The sequence below is a fragment of the Spermophilus citellus genome, assembly GCF_964194105.1.
Source record: "Spermophilus citellus genome assembly, chromosome: 18".
NCBI lineage: Eukaryota > Metazoa > Chordata > Mammalia > Rodentia > Sciuridae > Spermophilus > Spermophilus citellus.
This window is the reverse complement of record NC_138200.1, coordinates 40,368,798-40,392,822: the sequence shown is the minus strand read 5'-3', so window position 1 is coordinate 40,392,822 and position 24,025 is coordinate 40,368,798. Positions and strand designations below refer to the sequence as shown.

At 37.5% G+C, this 24,025-nt stretch overlaps 1 protein-coding gene across 3 annotated transcripts in view; it reads right to left on the bottom strand.

Moving 5' to 3' along the window:
• FTO (FTO alpha-ketoglutarate dependent dioxygenase) overlaps positions 1–24,025 on the bottom strand; it is a 374,809-nt gene that overhangs the window by 184,827 nt on the left and 165,957 nt on the right. For all 3 annotated transcript variants that reach the window (XM_081275884.1, XM_081275885.1, XM_081275886.1), the window contains exons 5-7: positions 20,912–20,991; positions 14,069–14,212; positions 6,283–6,402 (exon numbers count right to left, since the gene is read on the bottom strand). In XM_081275884.1, the coding sequence (XP_081132010.1) occupies positions 6,283–6,402; positions 14,069–14,212; positions 20,912–20,991 (344 nt within the window). The remainder of the gene's footprint in view (positions 1–6,282; positions 6,403–14,068; positions 14,213–20,911; positions 20,992–24,025) is intronic.

The following is a 24,025-nucleotide window of genomic DNA, read 5'->3' as shown; positions in this document are numbered from 1 at the left end:
ATACTGGGTACCAATAAAGCGCAACTCACACAGCTCTTGTAAGGGTTAAAAACAGAAAGTCCTACCCACTGGTTTGCTCTGATGTTCTTGGAGATATTGTCACCGGATGTATCCTCAGTAGAATTCTATTCAACACCTCTGTCTTTAAGTACAAAGCTGTAGGCTGTAGCAGCTTTAAGAAACATAAGTATCCCTTTTTTCTGCTGCACAGTATCTGTGTGTGAAATTCTCTAAAGGGGTTTAAGTATTTACCCTGAACACTATCAGACAGTTTCTAAAATTTTCCTTATCCAGTTGCAAAAACACTTCAAAGAGAATCATAAACACAGTCCTTTGTGCTTTCCATACACATACTGTTTTTGAGGCTTATGCCTGAATTCTTTTGGAATTGTAATTCCCCCCCTCACAAAAAGACAGAATGCACAACATGTTTAAAAATTCACTATTAAATCTATAGCAACTAAGGAAGGAAAATGGAAAAATCTGAAATTCAGAAGGCAATCAAAGAAGTTTAGCAAAACTTTCTAGAAATTAATTGCTTAATTACATGCTGAAATCTATCCCCAAGATATTTTACTTTTAATACAACAATACAGGGGTGGGGAATTGGAGTGGGTGGGTGAGTACGGAGAATGGAAAGAACCAACCTACAGTGAACACATTCAGGATACCCAAAAATGCAAGCCAAAGATTTCAAGCTATTATGGCTGAAAGTGACTTTTCTTTTTTCCAAATTTCCAAATCTAAACATAAAGTTCCCAAAACATAATGTTCCAGAATTTGAATTATTGGGTGCTTGTAACTGTTTAACCTGCCTCCAATCTGAACAATATCTTGAGCCACTCAGAATTGTCCCCATCAGAAAATGGAGAAGGGAATTTAAATCTTAGTTTTAAACCACCAGACACCTCACACCAGAGCCTAAATTATCATAATATGTTCTGTTTCTAAATCAGAAATGCTAACTCTGAAATATGGAAGATAGGATTATGTTAGCACATGTAACTTAGTATATTAATGGGAAGGAAAAATATACACATATATAACATAGAAACATAATATATCATATAAACTGACTCTACCATTCACATGAACCAATAGTTAATACTTATATTTTATCACTTTTTTCCTCATACTTCCCAAAATCTTTAATCTAGAAGAAGGTTTAAAATAAATTTAGCTAACTGAACTATTATTATGCAATAGTAAATAGCAATAAGCTCAGTATATTTTTCAGCATGTGAAAAAGCAGCCTTGTTCCAATATTCAGTTATAAGAATCTAATCTAAATCGCTGCTTCATTAACCGTTCCCCAAATCAGCTCCGTCACTTTCTACAACAGTATAACCTACACTGAGGCCATCCACATCCGCTTGGCAATAAGAAGGCTCCCCAAGATGATTTACACAGGCTAAAATGACAAGGAAAGAGGCAGGACTCATCTTGAAATTAGAGTATTATAAATACCTTGTCAGGGACAACCTTTACATTCTTAAGTACATTTCTCTCTTAAAACTTTAACAACAAGAAACTGGTTACATTATTAAATAAAACACCTACTCATTTTCCACATCTCTCTGCTCTCCTGTGCCAAATTTTAACATAAATGGGTGGAATTAAATGTAGCCTATAGCTTACCTAACATAATTATATGTTGTGTTTTACACAGTTTCAAAACGGATACATTAAAATAATCCAGTCTTGGCTCCTGCCCACTGAAGTCAATAAAGGTTATTAAGGCCAACCGCCATAGAAATGTGCCACAATTCCAGCACAAGGAACTGTCAGGACAGGAAATGGGATTCGAAACAATTCAAAATGATCAGGATCTACTTTCTCTTCAAAAAGGAAAAGCAATGAAAACACGCATGAAGAAATTTCTCTCCAGGATATAAATCATCTGTACTTTTGAAAATGTTTATTCTGGAAACTATTCTAGAATATTTCCACTGGATTAAAGCAAATAGGTTTTATTTTGATTTTTCTTTTTCTTTTTTTTTTTTTTAAGGTCAAAAGGAAATGAATAAATGTCATCAATTTAGAGGATTTCACACCTAGCATTCTTTTCAGTGTCACTGTGAATTTGATAGTGTTAAAACATTTTTATAGGTAAAATAAATGTCAGTTTTGCAAAGAGCGATACCAGACCCTGAGAGACAAATGGCCTATCCATTGAATCTCTGGCCACAGCAAGACTTCCTCACCTCACAGGAGATTTCAGCTTTTCATATGCCTCTTTACCCAGAAAGCAAAGCTTATACAGTTTCTTTCAAATGGTAACTCTCTCTTATCCTGAAGAGACTCCTCATAATACAATAATCTTGGGTGGGAGGTAGTAGGGTGGTTCAAAAATAAAATAAAATACAAATATTTGAATAGTATGACAGTGTTCTAACACTTCTTCAATAGGGCACAAAGATGGGGGGGAAAGGCTAGGCTGAATTCCTGGGTTGTAAGGAAGGGTTACATAGCATTGGGCTTAATGGCTCATAAATTCATGAGGTAATATTCAGGGAAAGTGATATTTTATCAGAATGTCATTCAAATGTAAGGTTTAACATTTACATCACAAGAGCATGCACAGGGTAAAACTATCCTACGGGAGAGAAATGGCATGAATAAACAGTGCGATAAAAATGGTGCTTGCTGGGACAGGGAATGGGAAGTAGAGGCCAGGGGAGTGTTAGACAATTGACTAAACTTTTTGAAATATGTGACTGGTTATGACATGTGAAGCAATTACCATTAATGGAAGAAAAGCTATTTCAAAGCTCATTTTCCATTCTTCTCTATCCTTCCTGAGACTACACCTCCCAACCACAAAGCAGGGGGCGGAAAAAAAGAATACAAAGACAGAGAGAAATTACAACATAAGTCTCTTCCCTGATACAAGGGCCGTCAAAAGTTGCTTTACTCATAAGCAAAAGGGGAAAAGTAAAGCACACATTGCCTGAGGTTTTTTATTTTATTTTCTCACCAAAAGAGATCGATGTTATGTTGCAGAACAGACAAAATGCATTGATTAAAGAAATTTTTCCGCAACACACACATGGATTTTACAATTCAAAAAAAGCATAAAGATAACAAAGAATCATTTGTCTAAAATGATAATAATTTTGAGTAGTATATTCCCTGGAAGCAAAGTTGGTACATTCAGAAATGCCGTTTAGATTAAGTCTAATTCTATAGGATCCAAATGTGCACCAAACACTGCACTTTTTATGTTAAATTGCTGTTGAATTTGTTAACCCACAACTGATTTCCTGTGTTATGGAATCTTGGAGATTACAGCTAACTTGAAGCAACAGGGATAATTCTTGACAGTTAATGGTACATTTGTATGCATTTTCCTGAAAGGCTAGCATCTTGGGGCCTCAAAATGGCAGCTCAACATTGCCCCCTACTGTTTGCAACTTTAAAAAAAAAAGGAGCTGGGCTGACACAGAGTAGGAATCTAACCAGCTAGGGCCAGTTCCACCCTGTACAACAAGTACCAGATGGCAGTGCACTAAAAGAGCCACAGAGCCCTAGACCTTTCCAATGATTATTCTCTTCTGTCTCTTCCAATAGCAAAAATAAATTATTATGAATTTGTTAAAAGTCATTTTGAAAGGCTTGAAGCAGTGCTTAAATTTAATTTAGAAGGACTATCCCTTTTATCTTGGCCCAAACCTTCACTCTGCTGATAATGATCACCCTGAGGCTTGCAGAGAAGAGGCACCAGGCCATTGATTTCCTACAGCACACTTAGGAATGCCACACCAACCGAAAGGAAACTAGCTCTGGAAAATTCCCAGGGTTGCTATTTCTTTTGGTATTTTTTTACATGAGAGCTATAAAATAAATAGAAGATAGTCTCTCAATGTGCCACCAACACCAAATACATACGTGTGTGTGTGTGTGTGTGTGTGTATCTCCTATGTATGTATATATATATTTTTACACACACATATTTCTTTTAAATGAATTTATAGAGAACATCTCTCTTATGATCAAAGATCAAAGATTTTACTTAAAAACAAAAATAAGCTATAAAGTTACTTTTTTACAAAATCAATGAGTTCCTTTCCTATTTTCTCATTCTTAACATTTACAAATTACAACTTCAAAGTCAAGCTGATGTCTTAGAATTAAGGCTTAGCAGGTAAAGATATATTTTTTATTTTTATTCTTTTATTTTAGTTGTAGACAGACACAATACCTTTATTTTATTTATTTGTTTGTTTGTTTATTTATCTATCAATCAGACCCAGTGCCTCACTTGTGCTAGGCAAGCCTTCTCCATCGAGTTACAACTCCAACCCAGGTGAAGATATTTTTATAATCATACGTAAATAGATGAAATCCAAATTACACATTAGGAGTTTTAAAAAGGAAATTGCTGGAACTGAAGTTGCATACATCCCATAAAGAGAGCACATCCTCTAGCCAGGCTTCATTTAGAAACAGAACTAACTATGGAAATGTAGCTAAGGACCTTTCATCACCTCCAACTCAGTACTACAATGCTCAGTTTTGCACTGACTCAGGTCTTTGGAGAAATAATTTTTTGTGATATTGTTAATACGCTAAAAGAATAATTACAACATCCCTTCCCCTTCCATAAAAAGGGCATGGTTTAAAGACTTGAGGAGAGGCCTAGAAGGCAAGGCCTTCCTAATTCTGACCCAATCTTTAATACTAGGGCCTTCATGGTTGCGATTTAACATTTTCATTATTATAAAATAGGGATTTGGACAGATTCTATTAACTGTTCTTATCACAATACTAACAAGTAAGAAGGTGGGAGGAGCCTTGGCGGTGATGGATAAGTTTATAGCATGTATTATGACGACAGTTTCATGGGTATACACTTATCTCCACACTTATCAGGCTGTATACATTGAATATGTACAGACTTTTTTAATGTCAATAATACATCAATAAAGCAGTTAAGAACATAAAATAGGGATTATCAATTGCTACCATTTCTGCAGACTAGTTCGTTGTTTTCGGCACATTTCAAATTTCGTGCAATGGTACTCTCTCCAGAATTTAGCAGGCTTTTATCACTTTTCCACTACATTTCGAATTCAACTGTTTGGTGCAGAACAGTGAAGACAGTGAAGGACATAAGACTTTAGTCTCCTCATTTGTAAAAGTGGGAGAAAATAATACCTACCTTATGAGGTTGTCATATAGGTTAAATAAGCTACAAAGAAAATGCGTAGATAGTGTCTGATATTTAGCAAGCATCATCTAAGTGTCTGCTATTATTACGACTATTTCAAGGAAGACTTAATTAAGGGGCTTCATTCAACTTGCCTTCCTGCTATTTCTTACTATGCCCCTGGTGTTCCTTGCTCAGTTCTTCATTTGTGATCTTGTTTCTACAGTTCCAAGAGCCTAATGTTCCTTCCCAGTGCCCTATCCCATCCCTCTCCCCCATCCAAGGTTCCCAAAAGTCACATCTGCAGTTGCAAAACAGTCCTACCTCCCGTGGCCTGAATTTAACACTCCCTTGTCTGGACTGCGATTTTAGTTTTTTAAACTGTTTTATAGAATTTCATTTTGGCTAATGTAACCCCTGATGCCACTCATGTCTCTCTCCTTGTTAAATGCCTAGATCACAGTGGTGAGGAGCACCAGCTCTGGCGCCAGCCTGCCTGGGCTTCAGTCTTGCTCTGCCACTTACCCAGGGATCTTGAGAGGCAATTCTGAGCCTCGGTTTTCACAGCTATAAAGTAAGGCTCATAACAGAATTTGACACCACCTAGCGTTGGAAAAATTTTAAAAGTTGGTGCAGGGAGAACCCTTAGAATAGTGCCTGGTGTGTTAAAAATGCAAATGAGGGGCTGGGGACGTGGCTCAAGCGGTAGTGCGCCCATCTAGCATGCGCGCGGCCCGGGTTCGATCCTCAGCACCACATACCAACAAAGATGTTGTGTCTGCCGAGAACTAAGAAATAAAATGTTAAAATTCTCTCTCTCTCTCTTTCTCTCTCTCTCTCTTTTCACTCTCTCTTTAAAAAAAATGCAAATGAACTTTAGATATGATTGTCGTCACTGCTTCCCAGCACACCCCTGGCACAGAGCCTTCAATGCAGAATATACCCTAGGTCTGTTTATTAACTGAGCTGAGGTTGTATGAACAAAATCCTGGCTGGTCCCATCATCTTACCAAGAATAATCTAAGTCAATAATTTGGAATGATTAAATATGCACTTGCCTATGCAAATTAGAGAGCTCGGGATATGAACACACAGAATTCAAGAAAACGAGGCCCCAGACCTCAGCTACTTACCACGCTCTCCATCTTCTTCCACAGTCCCTCCAGCTTTGACATGGGTTCGCACCACCAGTCAGTGCACTTTCTGTATCGACTGCCTTGAAACCAGAACTGTCTCAACCACTCAAACTCGACCTGGGGACCAGAAAGAGAAGGTGGCAATGACGAATGTTCTTGTGATGGACAGACAAGGGCAGTGACTTCCTCACTCAATTTTACTCTGGTCACTTAATAGCCATATGGTGAGAAAATGTGAGAAAAGCTCAGCCTAGCCATTCCCAATATAACTTGGTATCTCCAGAGTGTTTCTCCAAAGCCAAGAAAAGAGCAGTTTAAAGTTGAAGTCCTTGCAGGAAGACAGCCCCGCTTGATCTTAGTGTCTGACTAATACTAATAAGTGTATTAGTCAGATACTTAGAGTGAGGAAACTAAGTCAATCAACAACAAATACTGAGATCCTAAAGTATAAGCAACCTGCACTATGTACAGGAAATACATAATCACAACAAAATGTTCTCTTTTTTAAAAAATATATTTTTTAGTTGTCAATGGACTTTTAAAATATTCTCATTAAAACATGTTAATGAAGACAAGGCCACATACTAGCAGTATCAATTGCAAGTTTCTTAGATTTAAATAAAGAGCTTTCCTATAGACTAGTAGAAATTGGTGATAATCTCGGCCCATATAACCAAACAATGTAAAATTAACTATGGAGGGATACATTAAACCTACAAAGCTATTCAAATTGTCACTTGTCAACTCAGTAAGGACTAATGGCAACTGGGAAAAAAATGGCAAAGATACCAATAATTTATTTCCCTTCTTATGAACTCACTACAGTGAACTTTTCTTTTTTGCTACCCTTAGCATTCTCCGACTAATCTAGCAGAAACTTGGTATTCTCTTGGTAATCCATCACCATCCATTCCCCAGCCTCAGTCCACATGACCTAGGTAGAGCTCTGGTACCAACATTAGGGGCAGAACTGACAGCCCAAGTATAAGACATCAGCCTATCCCATTTCTCTAGACACAGAATTAGATTTAGGAAGAACAGTCATGTGTTCTGATGATCAGAAAGGGTCACAAGATTGTCAGAAGATACAGGAAGAAGACTCTATAATAGTCATCCTGCCCTCAAAAGAAGAGTAGAGTCTATACAGAACGAGACAGATACCAGATAAAAAGTTAAAAACCAGGTCCTGGTAACACCAACTGACTCTTGATCAAGCCATTCCTGAAGATGTAAGCCAACTCAGGTTCACCATTCTTTCCATTGTAACTGAAATAACCCCAACATACACAGATGAGAAGCTGAGTAACGCTCCAGAAGCTTAACCAATCACTTCCTATCTATGCTCCAAGTCTCCTAGTACCCATCTTCATCTTGAAAATCAAATTGTACCATCAAAGTATAACACCATTTAGTCTAAAAACTTTTTACCTCTACCCTCTAAAGAAATGTGCAGCAATCACAGTTCTGTGCTGGATCCTCTGGTTTTGCTATGGTGATTGTATTCCATGCACAGGTGCCCAGCCATTACAATTGTCACCTGTTACCACAAAGAATTTTTTTTGTTTGTTTATCCACATTGAACTTTCATGAAGCAAACAAAAGCAACTTGTAAAGGTTGGACAATGGTAAAAATGGCTCACAGTAAGTAACCTGAGAACACCCAGGCATATGAAAAGGTTTTAGTTTACATTAACTAAATGTTTGTTTGATATGTAGAACTGATTTCAGTTAAAGCTGTTTAAACAAAACAAAACAAAAAAGGAATGTAGACAATATTAAGACAACAGTTGCTACACCTAATCTGTGGCATTGAAAGACAGTGGTTAACAGAAGTGAACTTGAGTGCTTTGAAAGGAGAACAAGTATAAACATAGTTTAACTTCAGCAAAGATAACTTCAGCGAAGATACAAGCTTAACAATATTTATTACAAGGGGAAAAATGAGCTCTTTTCAAAGAGTTTCACATGAAATTTGTTCACACTATCAGAACAGCCTGTCAGCAATGCATCAAGCCCCGTGTTGGCGAGAGCTGACAAGACCTTCCAGCCTTTGGGCTGGTTATTTCCACCAAAGAGGGCAAAATGCACAAACCCTGGCAACCACGGTATCCCAGGAAATCCAACACACTATCACATATAATCAGGTCATTTAGCCTATCAGGGTTCGCTAGAACCTGGATTTCAATAAATCAAAACTCAGAAGCAAGGAGAAGGGCCTATCTGGCCACTGTGTCACTAGACAGGAAAGCAAAGAAAAAGACCTGTCCCTTTGATTGGATAATGCCTTCATCTTCCTCTCATCTACCTCCCTGCTTTTTGAGGCAGATCCTGTCATGGTTAAGAATAAGAGCTCTGGAGTCAGTTTAAAACTGGGCTCCACTACGGATGACCTATGCCATCCGCAGAGGAGGGATAATTACATAATAACCGCACAGGTTTGTGGTGAGGACTAGCTGAGTTAATAAGGAACTGTCAACTGAGTGCCAGGTCCTTGTTGGAAGCAAAGAATACAAACTCAACAAGAGCACAAGCCCTAGAACTGATCATTGGCAAGTGTCTCATAATCCGATGAAATTTTCTGAGCAGGAGAAGTTTCCACATTGATGTCAACTCTGATCCGCCCCTTCCCCTGCTGCCAATGAGAGAATTCAACTCTGGGGACCTACTCCCAACAGAACTTTACTCACGATTTGAAGGGCTGCCCACAAGATACAATCTTTGTGGACACCGAATCCACTGGCATGCATTTTATTCCACGCCATGACCTGACTTTTTCACTTCAATGTTGTAGGCAAAAAAAATTTTTACAGGATTTTAATTGAAGGCCACTCTTACCAGTTTCCCCACTGCCAAGAGGAGTAATTGCTTTTTTTAATTCCTTCTTAAAATCATGTAAAGAAGCAAAAAATATTTCCAGTTGATTCAGAGTTTGAGTTAAGAAAATGGTGGGGAGTATGGATTAGGACTTCAAGCATAGGGCCAGGGTGGCTGCCTCACATGGATGAGGCCCTGGGTTTGATCCCAGTTGCCCCCTAAACTCGGGGATAGAAAGACAAGTTGTAGGGCGGACTTTACACAAAACTAGAAACACAGGACTTAGAATCCAGTGGAAGCCCTTATTACTTTAGACTAAGAAAAAAAAATCAAAACTAACCATAGTGACTGACTCATGAAAGTTTCTAACCATGACAGGGCCAGGGTCTTCTCCCTCCTCCTGAGTGCAGTCCCCCCAAGGAGGCCTGCAGCTAACAGAGCAGAAATAAGAGACAAGTTGTCAGGAGGGCAAACACTGACTAGGGGCCCAGAAACACTCCGTGGTGATGGGCGTCCCTGAAGACCAGAACAAGAGGAGACAACTTTCCAGGTTCGGTCTTCTTTATGCTTAGAAACCAAACTCCCTGATTTCTGACATGCACTTAATGAAGGGTCCCTATTATCTAATCTTTTGAGCACTTACAATAGGAGGAACTTAAAGCCCACAGGCATCAGGAAGATTAACGGTCGGGAGACCATGCAGAATCTTGGAGGGGCTTCTAGGTCTCCAGAGAAAAATGAAAACATGTTCACAGTAGATTAAGGTTCACAGCTGTGACCCAGAAAACCATCTCTGTAACCCTCTTACCTGTACCTGCCTTCTCCACGGAATAGTCAAAAAAGAGATCGACCAAGAAAAGCTTTTCTCCCAGAAATACCCAGAGAAAGAAACAGGATCTATCACCTGCATCAACCTCTGTCACCAGGCACTTGGGGAATAAAGCTTGTAAGACTCTAAAATCCTAGTTCTAGGATGCTAGCTGTAACACCAAACAGTTGGAAATAATCTCCTGCACTCCTACAGGTGAGCAAATACCACCGGCTTTTCTTCTACCACCTTTGTACAGACTATTGATCATAGCTGCCTCATGAGATACGTGAACATGCCCCTTAGAGCTGATATCTCGCTGTAACAACCGAAATAAGCTATTTCACTGAGGAAGAAATGAGGCCAGGGAGATATGGTAAGGTGCAATCTACAAAGAGGTACCCTATTCAGACCCTGGCACCACAGCTATAAGGAAGACGCAGGTCTGATCAGAAGGACAGGAGAGCCAAACAAACCCACCAAACACGATGTCTCCCAGGAGAAACTGATTCCACATTTTACTGTTTTTAAGAATGAGAACAAACAATTTAATAACACAGAGGGAGATCATGCTTATACATGAACATGAATCTTTCCCCAGCATTTTAAAGTAGAAAAAAGAAATCTAAAAGGTACTCAGTTCTTGGGCCTAAACTTCCCAAATTGCTAAGTTAGAAACCATCCTAGACAAGGAAAACAAGCCACTCTTAAAGCCAGACAGCCTGAAAGCACATAGCATTTAAAATCATGGGCTTTTCTCCCTATTATTAGTCCGGCAAAGGTTTGTGGCTTTGAAGAAAGAGGAAAGCAAATAAGAAGAAACTGAGTAACTATTATGGACACTGGCACTTTTGTTTAACATCAGAACACAGTACAGAGAAGACGTGGGGGTGCTCGATCCCAGGCCATCCTGTATGGCAAAAGAATACTATCTGCCAAAGCATCCTGACATATGGAATTGATTCCTAAGGAAGGAGATGACCTTGAAGAATTGAAGATGGAGGGTGGGGGTGGCAAACGCTGGCACACATGTTACTAAGACTCAAGATCTCTCTCCATTTAATCCCAGGCTGGTCTCAAGGGACTAAGATTGCTGCTACATCTGTGCCCCCCTCCCTGACATATACATTGTCAAAACCAGCCCGTCACTTTCTGAAGCAGATGGATTCAGATGACTATATTCTACTGTGAGATAAACAGTGTGATTTTGTAGATTTTCTTTGCCCACAGATGATGATAAAACATCACAGTCAGAGAAGACCGGAAAGGAGAGCAAAACAGAACAGCCTATATGCCCATTAAAGACAGCACTCAATCTGCTAATCTGGCTCCCAAAATTGTGAGATCTTTACACAAGGAAATAACTGAATTTCCAGATGAGAATTTTTACACAATGGAAAAAGACATAACTTGGCTCCCAGTTATAATTCAGTGAGGTCACCAGCCCAATAAATGTTTATCTTTTCAGCAATTCTATCTATCAGCAATGTCTCCAGCCAGGATTGATGGTAGGGAAAGTAGGACACTTATTAGGCACAATTAAGAAAAGAAAGTCAGTTTCCCATTGCAAGAAAGGGGTTACTATTCCCCTCGAAGGAAGAACTTCTTTGCCTTTGGTTCTGGAAAGTTTGATTGTGTTTCACAAAATTTTTAAGATATTAAAAAGATATATGTCAGTGTGGGTGCAGACACTGTTTATCTTCTGTTCCAAACCCTTCAATGACTCCTCACTTTCCTCCAGTGTAAAGGAAAGCCCCGTCCTAGGGTCCTCCTAGAGTCCTCCGAGGACCTTGACAATCTGCTCTTCCTCAGTCTCTTGACACCCTACCTGTGACCTCAGCTCCTTGTGGAAGCCTCATTCGCTGCACTCACCCTCTCCAGCTACTCCACCAACACCAAGCTCTGCCTCACCCATAGCCTTTGCAGTGGAGGTTCTCTCTGGAATGCTCTTCATCAGGGTGATCATTTGGATCTGGGATGTCCCCCAGAGGCTCATGTGTTGAAAAAAATGGTCCCCAGTTGGTGGTGCTACTGGTAGGTGGTGGAAACAGGAGTCAGGTGGAGGAGGCTTGTCACTGGGGGTGTACCCTGGAGGGTTATGTCTTGTCCCAACCCCTTTATTTCTCTTTCTCTCTCTGCTTCCTGGCTGCCATTAGGTGAGTAGCTTTCTTCCACCACACCCTGCCATGATGTTCTGCTTTGCTTTAGGCCCAAAGCAATGGAGCCAGGTGACAATGGACTAAAACCATGATATAAAATCAACCTTTCCTGCTTTAAGTTGTTTTTCTCAGTATTTTGTTACAGCAAAGGAAAACTAATTAACACATCTAGATATCTTCATAGCTTACTCCCTCACCTTTTTCAAGTAGCTACTCAAAGGACATTCTATTTTAACAGGGATGCCCCTTGGTTCTCTCAGTCCCCTTTAACTTGCTCTGTTGATTGGTTTGTTTCAGTAGCACTTAGCGACTTCTAACATCATTTACTAATGTATTGTTTATTGTTCATGGTGATTGCCCTATACTGGTATCTTTTTTCTTTACCAGTATATCCCAGAAGAATGTCCGGCATATGCTCAGTCAGTATTTATTGAATGGATGAATGAAAACACTTATATTACCAATTTTCTACCAATCCTGATTATATTAGAGAAAATCTCAGATTGGCAACAGCCTTCAATAATTTTTTATCACTTGTTAATTCTTTTGACAGTTTTTTAAAATATTTATTTTGTCGTTATAGGTGGACATGTGTCTTTATTTTGCTTTATATGGTGCTGAAGATTGAACCCAGTACCTCACACATGTTAAGCGAACGCTCTACATCAGAGCTACAACCCCAAACCATTGACAGTTTTTTAAAAGGCATAATTTACCCATCATAAAATTCACTTAATTGAAGGGTGGAATTAAATAATTTTTTTTAAATTTAGGAAATCACGAAACCATTGCCACTTTTCTCCTTTCTTTACTGAAGAAAGGAGACCTTAGCCTCAGAGTCTTCTCCAGGCAAGAGTACTTACTAGAATATAATATCATCACTCTTTTTTCATTGGATCTTCTTACTCTGCTACTTTTTTGATTAGTCATGCTGGATTTCCACTTAAAGTAGCAATATAAATTTTCCTTTTTAAAGAACATAATTTTTGTAACAAATGAGTTGGCTTAAAGAAAACTACTAGTTAACAATATACTGAGCCAAAGATAAAGCAAAAATTGGAAGAATAGTAAATTTGTGAAACATTAATGAATGCGATCAAGACCTGAGGGTCTCATAGACTGCTGAAATGCACCTAATTTCATAAGTAAAAGGAAAAGCACGGTCACTAGTATTTCTGCATATGTTGTGAGCAAGGCACTGACTGTCCTGTGTTTCAGATACTCACTGCAAGGAGCTTATACAGTGAAGGGCCTTGGAAGAGAGCAATAGCGTCTCCCTTGAGAACAAGGGGAAGGTCTGCTTACAGACTTGAAAAGTGAGACACTATCTCCATCTGGAGCTAAGGACAAGCCTGCTGACTACCACCAGAAGAAAGGCAGGTTCCCTTAGTTCAAGGCTCCTCTCTTATAATGCAGCTCTTCCCAGTAAACATATTATCTGGTCCACATTGCATCACCCTATGGAAATAAGAGGCTTAGAGAATGCTGTGGTCTGAATGCTGCTGTTCCCCCCAAATTCTTATGTTGAAATCTTAACTCCTAAGATGATGGTATTAAGAGATGAGCCTTAGGGAGGTGAAAACTCAGGAGGTCTGAGCTCTCATGAATGGATCTAGTGCACCCACAAAAGATGACCAAGGGGGCTAGTTTGTACCATATGAAGACACAGTGAGATGGGACAATCTATGTACCAGGAAATATACCCTCATCAGACACCAAAACTGCCAGTACTTGATCATGTACTCCTGGGCCCCTACACTATGAAGACACATGCCTGTTGTTTAGAAGCTACCCAGTCTATCGGATTTTGCCCAAAGACCAAGAACTAGCACAAAAATGTTGATAGTCTTGCTACTGCCATTGTTGTCATAACCTGTCCTTCACCTTTGACTTCAGAGACTGCTGTCTCATACCAGCATGACACTGTGGCAGATCAACTTGTTAGCTTGCAGAGAGGGTAGAATCTCAGACCCTTCCCAGTTCTTGAAAGTACTCTACTCACCTCATTGTGAATTTCTTCTCCTTGTTTCAAAATGGCAGGCTCAAAGGATTTCAAAGAGACATGACCATTCTCCAGGTCATCACGGATATTCTGCAGAGCCACCTGGGAGCGCTGTAAAATATAATCCAAGGTTCCCGTGGAGCACTGCCAAGACAGAACCAGCAAGGGAGAGTATGAGAGAAATCCAAGGCTGCCATGCCACTCTTCCTAGTATTCTTGGCATATCTTTTCTGTGAATTCATCTGTCATCCCCAGACTCCTTCACCCAAGAGTTAATACAGTGACCTGCTCACTGGATCCATCCCTGGCCACTTGGCTTACAGGTTTTCTTTTAGCATGTGGGTCTCCTATCTCTAACTACACAGTAAGTATCCTGAGACTAAGGCCTTCTGTATGTACATATTTTTTCTACATATACTATAGCATCTAGAACTGAGTCCTAAATGTGGGAGAAAAGCAACAATTATTGAACAAATAACTACTTAATCAACAAGTCAAGGACATTGATTTTATCTCAAGTGTCATGAATCTAACAATGGGAAAAAAAGGTACCCAGGCTGTAGAACATGAAATATGAAATAGAATAGTTATGGCAGGAAAAAAAATTGAACTTATAAATACAAGGCAAAGAAATTTATTTCCTTTTTCTACAAAAAACATATACTAGCAGTTGAGGTCCTTAAAAGAACAGATTCAAATAATGGAGAATATGTGGTTCATGCCCTCAAAGCACATTCAAAGACAGAACTTAGTACTTGGGTATCAGCAAGGACACTGATAACTAGTTCATCCCTCTCTGAGTCTCAGGGAACAAAACAGAGGGCAAATGGACAAACTCCTCTGAATAATCATGTGTCAGAAAAGAAGAGGGTACAGATGGAGTATGCTTCCATTTATTTTGATAATGAAAGGATTTCCTACAATGATAAAAAACAAGCACTATATATTTATCTGTTAGACACAATGAGGGAAATATATCCCTAAAATATTTTTATTTTTGTATTTATCATTTAAACTGAGCCCTTAGAAATAACGTTGAAGGCCAATCTTCTGGTATAAATATTCTCTGCACAGTTGCTTCCATTTTATATAATATGACATCGACAAGCCTGGGAAAAACAAAATTTCAGAGCCAAAAAACAGACGCTCGACTTAATATGCATTTTAATATGACGACCCCAAAGTGCTGAGAGCACAAGGGCAGGCAGCTCCATTTTCTACAAAGGAAAAAAACAAAGAATAGAGGTGAATTACCAATCACTTTTATCCCACAGGCCTCCTGCCACAACATATTTTTAAATGACTTTCTAGAAAGTTATTCTACTCCCACCTTTACTTGCCCAAGTATATGGTGACCTACATAAGAGGTTATTAATTGCACAGCCATTTATCATAGCCAAAGATGGAAAAAGATCTAAATTTTCCATCAAAGGGGAACCAGTAAAGGCTGGGGTTGTGGCTCAGTGGTAGAGCGCTTGCCTAGCACGTGTGAGGCACTGGATTTGATCCTCAGAACCACATAAAATAAATAAAATAAAGGTATTATGCCCATCCATAACTACAAATAATTTTAAAAAGGGGGGGCAATTAAATGCACTATGATATAACCTTATTTGCAGCCAATCTTTTTTTTCCTGGTGCAAAGACTTTTATTTGGTATAAAGAATTTATGATCAGAGCTGGGGAGATTTCCTTTCCTTTTTCTTTCTTTCTTTCTTTTTCTTTTTTTTTTTTTTTTTTTTTTTGCTAAAACTTCATTGAATTATAATTTACATATATAAAATTCAGCTATTTAAAACATACAATTCAATATTCTAAAATATATTCACAGAGTTGTATGACCATCACTACAATTAATTTTATTTGTTTTTTTCTCTTTCCACATATATTATAATTGTACATAACGATGGGATTTATTGCTATATATTTATAGATGCATACAATAGAACAATGTAATTTGGCCAATATCACTTCCCAGTACTTCCTCCCTCCAACCCCCTGGACCCTTTCCTTCACTGATCTCCCTTTGAATGTTACAATTAATTTCAGAATAATTTTATTACATCAAAAGGAAGCCCTACGCCCTTAAGTAGTCAATCTCTTCCATTTCCACCAAACTTTCCAGCCCTAGGCAACCACCTGTCAACTTTCCATGCCCATATATATTCCTATTCAGGACATTTCATATAAGCAAAATCTTGTGACATGTGATCATTATGTCTGGCTTCTTCTATGTAGCATGTTTCCGTGATTCATCCATGTTGCTGTGAGTATCGGTATTTAATTCCTTTGTACTGCTAAATAATATGCAATTTTATGAATAGGCCACATTTTGTTTATCCATTCATTAAGTGATCAAACTCAGCTGTGTTCACTGTGGCTATTATGAATCAAGCTACTATGAACATTCATTGACAAGTTTTCATTTCTCTTGGGTCTATATCTAAGCATGAAATTGCTGGGTCTTAGGGTTGACTTTGTGTTTAACCTTCTGAAGAAGTACCAGACTGTTTCCCAAAATGGCTGTACCACTGAATTTCCTTCCAGCAGTTCACAAGGCTCCTCTTTTTGTTATTATCCTTTTTACCCTAGCCAGCCTAATGGGGATAAAGTGGTATCTCATCATGGTTTTGATTTGCATTTTTCCAATGACTAATTATGTGCATTTTTCACATGTTTTCTGTCCTTTGTATACCTTCTTTGGAACATGCCTATCCAGATTGTTCACCATTTTAAATAGCATTCTTCTTTCTTAGTGAGTTCTAAGAATTCTTTATATATTCTAAATGTAAGTACCTTACAAGGTATATTGTTTACAAATATTTTCTTTTATTCTGTGGACTAGTAGTCTTTCACTTGCTGGATGTACTTTGAAACACAAAAATTTTAAACTTTCATGCAATTCAATTTTTCTATTTTTTCCTGAGCTGCTTATGCTTTTGGTGTCCTATGTTTAAAAAAAAAAAAAAAAACAACCAAACCAAAACAAAACAAAACAAAAAAAAAAAACCTTACCTACATCAAAATAAGAATTATATGCTAATAAATGATTATCATGAGGTTTTGAAACACAATAAAAAGCACAGAATGCTGGATAGGGCAGACTGCCATTTGTGTGTGTATATGTGTGTTATATACATAACATATATATATTAACACGAAAAGGACAACAAAAATCTGATGATGGTTGCTTTGGGGAAGGGGAGCTAGTTGACTTGAAGAAAAAGAGTCTTTAATTGTATAACTTTCAGCAATTTTTAAATTTTGACCCATTTGAGAACCTACCTACTCAAAAATTAATTATGCATAAAATTTAAATTTAAAAAGAGACATTCTGTGTTGAATCCCAAGCACATTCTGACTCAAATAGAAAAAACTAAAAATGAATAAAGGTCAAAAGCCAAAGGAAATAATCTACTCATATACAACCAAAAACCAGAATAGGTTTCTTCTCTGAGTTACAAAACTGAATTTCAGAATACCACTTCTTTAGACAATCTCCTTTCAGAAAACAGAAGAGAGACCAGTAGGGTGGAGAAAGGGGATTGGGGATGGAGGACAAGAAGAGGTACTAGGGACTGAAATTGATCAAATTACGTTATGTGCATGTATAAACATGCCACAATGAAACCCACTATTTTGTATGACTATTATATGCCAATAAAAACAATAGAAAGAAAAAAGGCAGTTTGAAACCATTAGAAAAAGTTGAATAACTCTGAGGAATACATCAAATGAATAGCTATCTTTGTATAACATTTGATTTATGGATTCAGTTATTATGCATAGTTGTATTAAATACATTATTAATGAACTATATAAATAATAGATTAATTTAGGAGAAAAAGACAATCTGTTTTCTACATATTGTGAATACACAGAAAACAGCAAATAATTTTGTTTGGCACAGATAAGACATAATGTTAATATGTAAAGAGAGGACATTTGTAGACTCAGTGAGGGTTATAAAATTGTATAGATTTTTTTTTCTTCTCTTCTATTGAGGGAAATAATAGTGTAACTTCAATACTGGGAAAAAAATCTTTTCCTTCTTCTAATATTAGAAACAATGATTTAAATAAAATAAGAATGTTTAAATAAGAAAAGCAATCCTACTACCTTAACCCATTTTTATTTGTTATTGTGGCTCTTTGTCCATAAACAGTTGAAATCAATGTAGACATATCAATGTATATGTTTTTTCACTGTTTAACACAAGTATTCGAAATTCCCATTTCCAATGTTGTCAATGAAGGTGAATTTCAACAATTTAATTAACTAAGGATCTGCCCATTTTCACTTGTACTGGTCATGGGGGATAAACCTCTTTATAGATATAATTCTATCGAATTATTTCCTATGTTTGCTTCCCCAAAATGGTGTTATGAGATCAAAGATATGAATATTTTGTTTTGTTCCATGCTAATCTTCTCTATATTGTTCCAATTTTATATGTTACTGAAGTGAGCACAAGACATGAATATCTTTATGATACCTAACACATATTCCTATATGTGGTTTACAAAAAGTCAACCATTCAGAAAAGCTACCAGAATATGAAGATACCCATTTCACTTGTAATTTTACCAGCACCAGTTTTTACTTTTGATATTAATATTTAGATAGAAATAAAAAGTCACCTAACACACTGATTTAAAAAAATATACTTTTATTTTAAGGTGAATTTTAATGTCTGTTTACAAAGGATCATCTATAATGGAGGTGAACACAATTTGCCCCCTCCTCTGGTATTAGGGATTAAACTAACCATGAGCATTCCACAACTGAGCTACATCCCAGTCTTTTAAATTTTTTGTTATGAACGGTATCTCACTAATTTTCCCATGCTGGCCTTAAATTTGTGATCCTCCTGCCTCAGAATCCCAAACTGCTGGGGTTATGGGTGAGCACCACTGTGCTTGGCCACCCTTTTTCTTAAAAGACTAAACAATAAACATTTAGACTGATAGGCCACAAAGTGTGTATTGTAGCTACTTAGCTCTGCCACTGTACCTCCAAAGCAGCCATGAATAATATGTAAACAAATAAATGTGGCTATGTTCCAATAAAACTTTATTTACAAAAGTAGCCCACTGGCCCAAAGGCCATAGTTTTCTGATTGATAATACAATACAGAAAGCAAGATATTCAGATAATTCACATTATATGTGTCTGATTGGTAAAATATCATGTAGCTTGAATAAAACACAAAGAATATAAAAATCATGGATTTAGGGTGATATTCTTCTTCCAATAGAATCACTATACACAGTCCCCTCTTTATTTAATTAGTACTCAAAATTTGGTCTAAAAATTAGAAGATACGAACACAGCCATGATTAATCTGAAAAAGCTAAGTCTCAGGACATTTTGAAAGTAATTAATGACATTATGAAATTGGTCCACCTGAACAAAGGCATCAAGGCTGGCTGGGGAGGGGTACTTTTCAAACCAGGGGCCAAAGGCTCTTTGAGGGAGCTTTTCCGTGTGTGTATTTATTGCAGTGGGTGGAAGTGAAGAGTTTCTTGTTCTCTCCTAAGATTAACTTCCACATTTCCATTTGTCAGCTAGACCTCTCCACGTGGCAGGTTGAATTCAGCCTGTTCAAAACTGGACCAATGTCCTCCCCTCGTCTTAGACCCCCCCATTCCTGGGTGTCATTTCAGTAGTTCATTCTTACTTCCCTCTATCCATTTCAGTCAGTTAGTTGCCAAGTCTCTCTCTAGGCCTCCTCCATGATTCATGGGATTTTTTCTTTTTTACTGCTGCTGCTACCATAGTTCAGATCCTGACAGGTTTAACATCAATTGTATCCTCCTAAAGTTATTGCCAATATAGCAACAAAAAGTAACCAATAAGCTGCAACTGCCAAGCAACATAAACTCAAACACCTAATCTGATATCCAAGACCTTTCACAATCTGGTCTTGTGCAGGCGTCAGCCTCACCTGCCACTCCCTTGGGTACCCTAGGATCCACTCTAACTGTAGCCACCCAATATTTCCCCAACACTCTCATCCCACCCTGATCCTAAGAGTCTCATCTTGGTCCTGGTTGATCCCATCAGCTATACTAAAATCTCCTAAATCCCTTCATCCCTACATGTTCAATGCCTTTGTCCTACTTTTTCACACTTGTCCCATGGTTCCCTGAAAAGTCAACCCATAAGGCCAAGCACAGGTAACAAGCTTAGGTGGGAGGTCTACTTCTAATCCTTTTATGATTATCCCCCCACTCCCTGGATAGGGTAACTACTAAGGATTTTCCTCATCTCTTAACTTTCCATTCTGAACAAGTCTGATCATCTGACCAGCAGCCACTGCCAAGGGATGGCAGAATTAAGCAATAAAGTCTGGGCTTTGAATACATCTGGGGAGTTCAGAAATTCCTTGGCACCACTGTTAGTTTCTCCTAAATTTACATTTGTTTGCCCATATAGTTAAGGGAAATGTAAATACTCAACCATTTAAACCCAGCCACCACTATCACATGCACAAGCACATAAATTCACTCCATTTCCTCTGGCCCATCTCTTTCCCTTGACCTTGAAAGATACTACTAACTAAGAAAATCTTGAGCTAGGAACACCTGCCAATGGCATTTACCTTCTCCAAGAAACATAACCCCAAGAACCAAAACATACTTATCCCATGCTGTGAAAACACTTTAAGCCTGCATCCAATATATCCCAAAGCTAAAAAGGCAAGTAAACAGAGACTAAAGTCAAGTTAGATGGAAACAATTTTTCTATCAAATACTCTTCCAAAGCTCTGTGATAAATTGCTCACTCAACCACTTCTGTCACATCCAATTAAGTGTGAATCACATTTTTATTTACACTTACCTCTGCCACTCGGTGGGTGGAACTAAACCGAGGCTGTGAACCAGCCAAAACACAGTGTTGGTGGGTGGCATTGAGATCATCTGCAGGAAAAATACCAAAAATTCTTTTTAAACATGTTTACTAGTCAGTATACACTTTCTGCTATTTAAGTAAAGACAGAGTAAACTGTGAATACATTACTTAAGGAACAAAAGTAAGCAAGGAATTAATACTTACCCTGTATTCTTTAAACTGTTCCTTATAAATAGGACACGTATATAATATATATACATACATGTGTGATACATGTACATGTATTAGATATACTCATACATCTAAAATAGGACACAAGAATAGAAAGGGATCCTTTTAGCAATTCCAGGACAATAAGTGTAAAACAGGAGTCTCCTCCACAAACATGACAAATGGTCACCCTACTTACATATGGTCTTAAGATGCTAACCTACTATAAAGGTTACTGTTTATGGACAAAGGTTCTTTCTCTGTCACATGACAGATCTACTTCCAGCCATGTCTTTAGAATAAGCCAGAATAATTATTTTCTATTATTTGGAAGTGAACAAATGAAATCTGCCTCTTTCTCTCTCTAATCAAAGTATCAATTTTGCCTAATATTTTTCCAGGCAACAAACTAACCAACTCAGCATGTTGCCATGTTTGGTTCTCAGAATAGAATTCAAGCCTATGGATTCAAGACTCAAGAATGGAGTAGGTGGTAAAATAATCAGCTGGAGAATACTCCTTAAAACCACTGAGCAGTGGGAGAAAAATCAGTGGCCAAGTTGTTGCATATTCTGGGAACTAATGCAATGCATCAGGCAAAATCTGAAACATCTCTGCTTAAGGCATTACTTCCTCTACTAAAAAGAAGACAGTCGAACAGTATGTTCCCCAACAACATATGACCTCCTATGTCATCAACACAAGCCTCTTAGCAAGATAACAAGGAAGATAAGACTTAGTTTCTAAGAGGCAAAGGCCACCAGGCCCCATATATGTCAGCAAAACCTATCTATATTACCTCTAAAATTGAAGGAAAAGCAAAATGACAACCAAAGGACTTCCATTTCCACATATTATGGAGTAACAGCGACAATGTTTACCCTCTGCCTTAAGCAACTGAAAAGAAAGCAAAAATATGAATCAAATGTCTCTGACACTAGAAAACAGGGCAAGACATGATCCCAGGGAGAAAAGAAACAAAGTAGGTCAGACCTACAATTGCCCTGACTTACTGCCTGGAAATAGTTTCAAAGCCAGAGTAGGAAAGTTCTGGAAGTCAGTTGAAAGGTCAGAGATCAGAGTTTAAGAAGGCCAAAGCAGTAAAATTTGTTAAGGCAGAATACTAGAATGGAAGAAGCTGAAGAGAGAGAGAGAGAGAGAGAGAGAGAGAGAGAGAGAGAGAAGGAAACAGCGAGTGCAGAGACCTGAGGAGGGTTCCCTACTCTTTAGAAGGATCCAACTCATTCAAGTAATTCAATTATTCACTAGGAAAATTCCAGTAGCATTTAAAAGGATTCAACAAAATCTGGTGCCCAACAAATACAAGGTGCAATAGCTAGCAACCAAATACAACGGTAATACCTCGCAACCACTGAGAAAGCAAGAGGTGAGGGGAGGGAAACCGGAGGTTCTGGGTATTGAATTGATTAAATTGTGTTAAGTGCTGGTTACAGGTATATTACAAAGAATCCCACTATCACATATAATCATAATGCACCAATAAAAATTTTAAAAATTTTTCTTAAAATTATAAAAAATACTCTCAGCATTCTCAACCTTCTCAAACATTGCTGGCTATATTAAAACAGAAGAAGGGCACATTTCTCTATCCCTACCTGAAACCTCTATTTACCAAAACACATTTGGCATCCTGTTACTGACCAGTAAAAGTTTAAGTTTAGTGGACTGCAATCCACTTACAAAAAGAAATAGATTTTCACAGATTCTAAGATGGCATCAATTGTAGGATAAGTTATTTTTCATGCCACTATTTAAAAAAAAAAAAGGAAAAAAGAGCAAAGAAGAAAAAAATACACAAGCTTGTAAAATATAAACGTCATTTTTACATATGAATATGTCACCTTGTACACATATAATGAAGGTCTTAAAGATCAAAACTCCTGCTGAATGAGATTAAGAGAAATTTAGACACTGCAGGAGAAGAGATAAGTGAACTAGAACACACAAAAACACCAACTATCCAAAATTAAGGAAAAGAGAGAAACTACCAAAAACTAAAAGAATTTCAATGACTGGTAGAACAATATTAACACTTAACATAAATTAACAATGTAACATGAGTCCCAAACGAGAGAGAATGACTAAAAACGATTTTTTGAAGATATCCAAAAGAATCCCCAATTTGGTGACAACAACAAGAATTAAGAGGCTCAGAAAACTTAAAGCGAAATTTAAAAAAAACCAAACTAATGTAATATCATAATCAAATTCTGATCAGTGATAAAGATAAAATGTTAAACAAAAGATAGAAAAGGGTACATATTATATCTAGAAGGGCAAAGATTAGGATGACTACAGATTTACCATCTGTGGTCATAAAACCGAGGAGAGGATCTGGTGACACATTAAAAATACTCAAAGAAAACAAATGTCAGTCTAGAATTGCATCCCAAGTGAAAATATCTGTTCAAAATGAAAGTGAAATAAAAACTTCAGAAAAAACAATTTATATTTAGCACACTAGTATTTTAAAAATAAATAAAATATAACACTGTTTTAAAAAGTAGTTATTTCATCAGCCAAAAGAAAAATAACATCTGCATCTGTCCCTAAAATAAAGTGTTGTAAATAAAACATAGCATCAAAAGATAAATTATTGTTTAAAACTCAAATAACAACAATATACTGAGAATTAAAACATAAACCAGAAGTAAAATACATGCAAATAGCACAAGAGATAGAAGAAATGAAAGTCTACTAGATTGTTAAATTAGAATATTACACTACTTGATTGTTACAATCTATGCTACACTACAGTATACTTACATTTGAAGGTACATTGTGGTAAGTTAAAGATGTATATTGTAAACCTAAGATTAGCAGTTCTCAAACAATTTTGTCATTACCACCTTCGTGGTAGTTCCCAAGGGA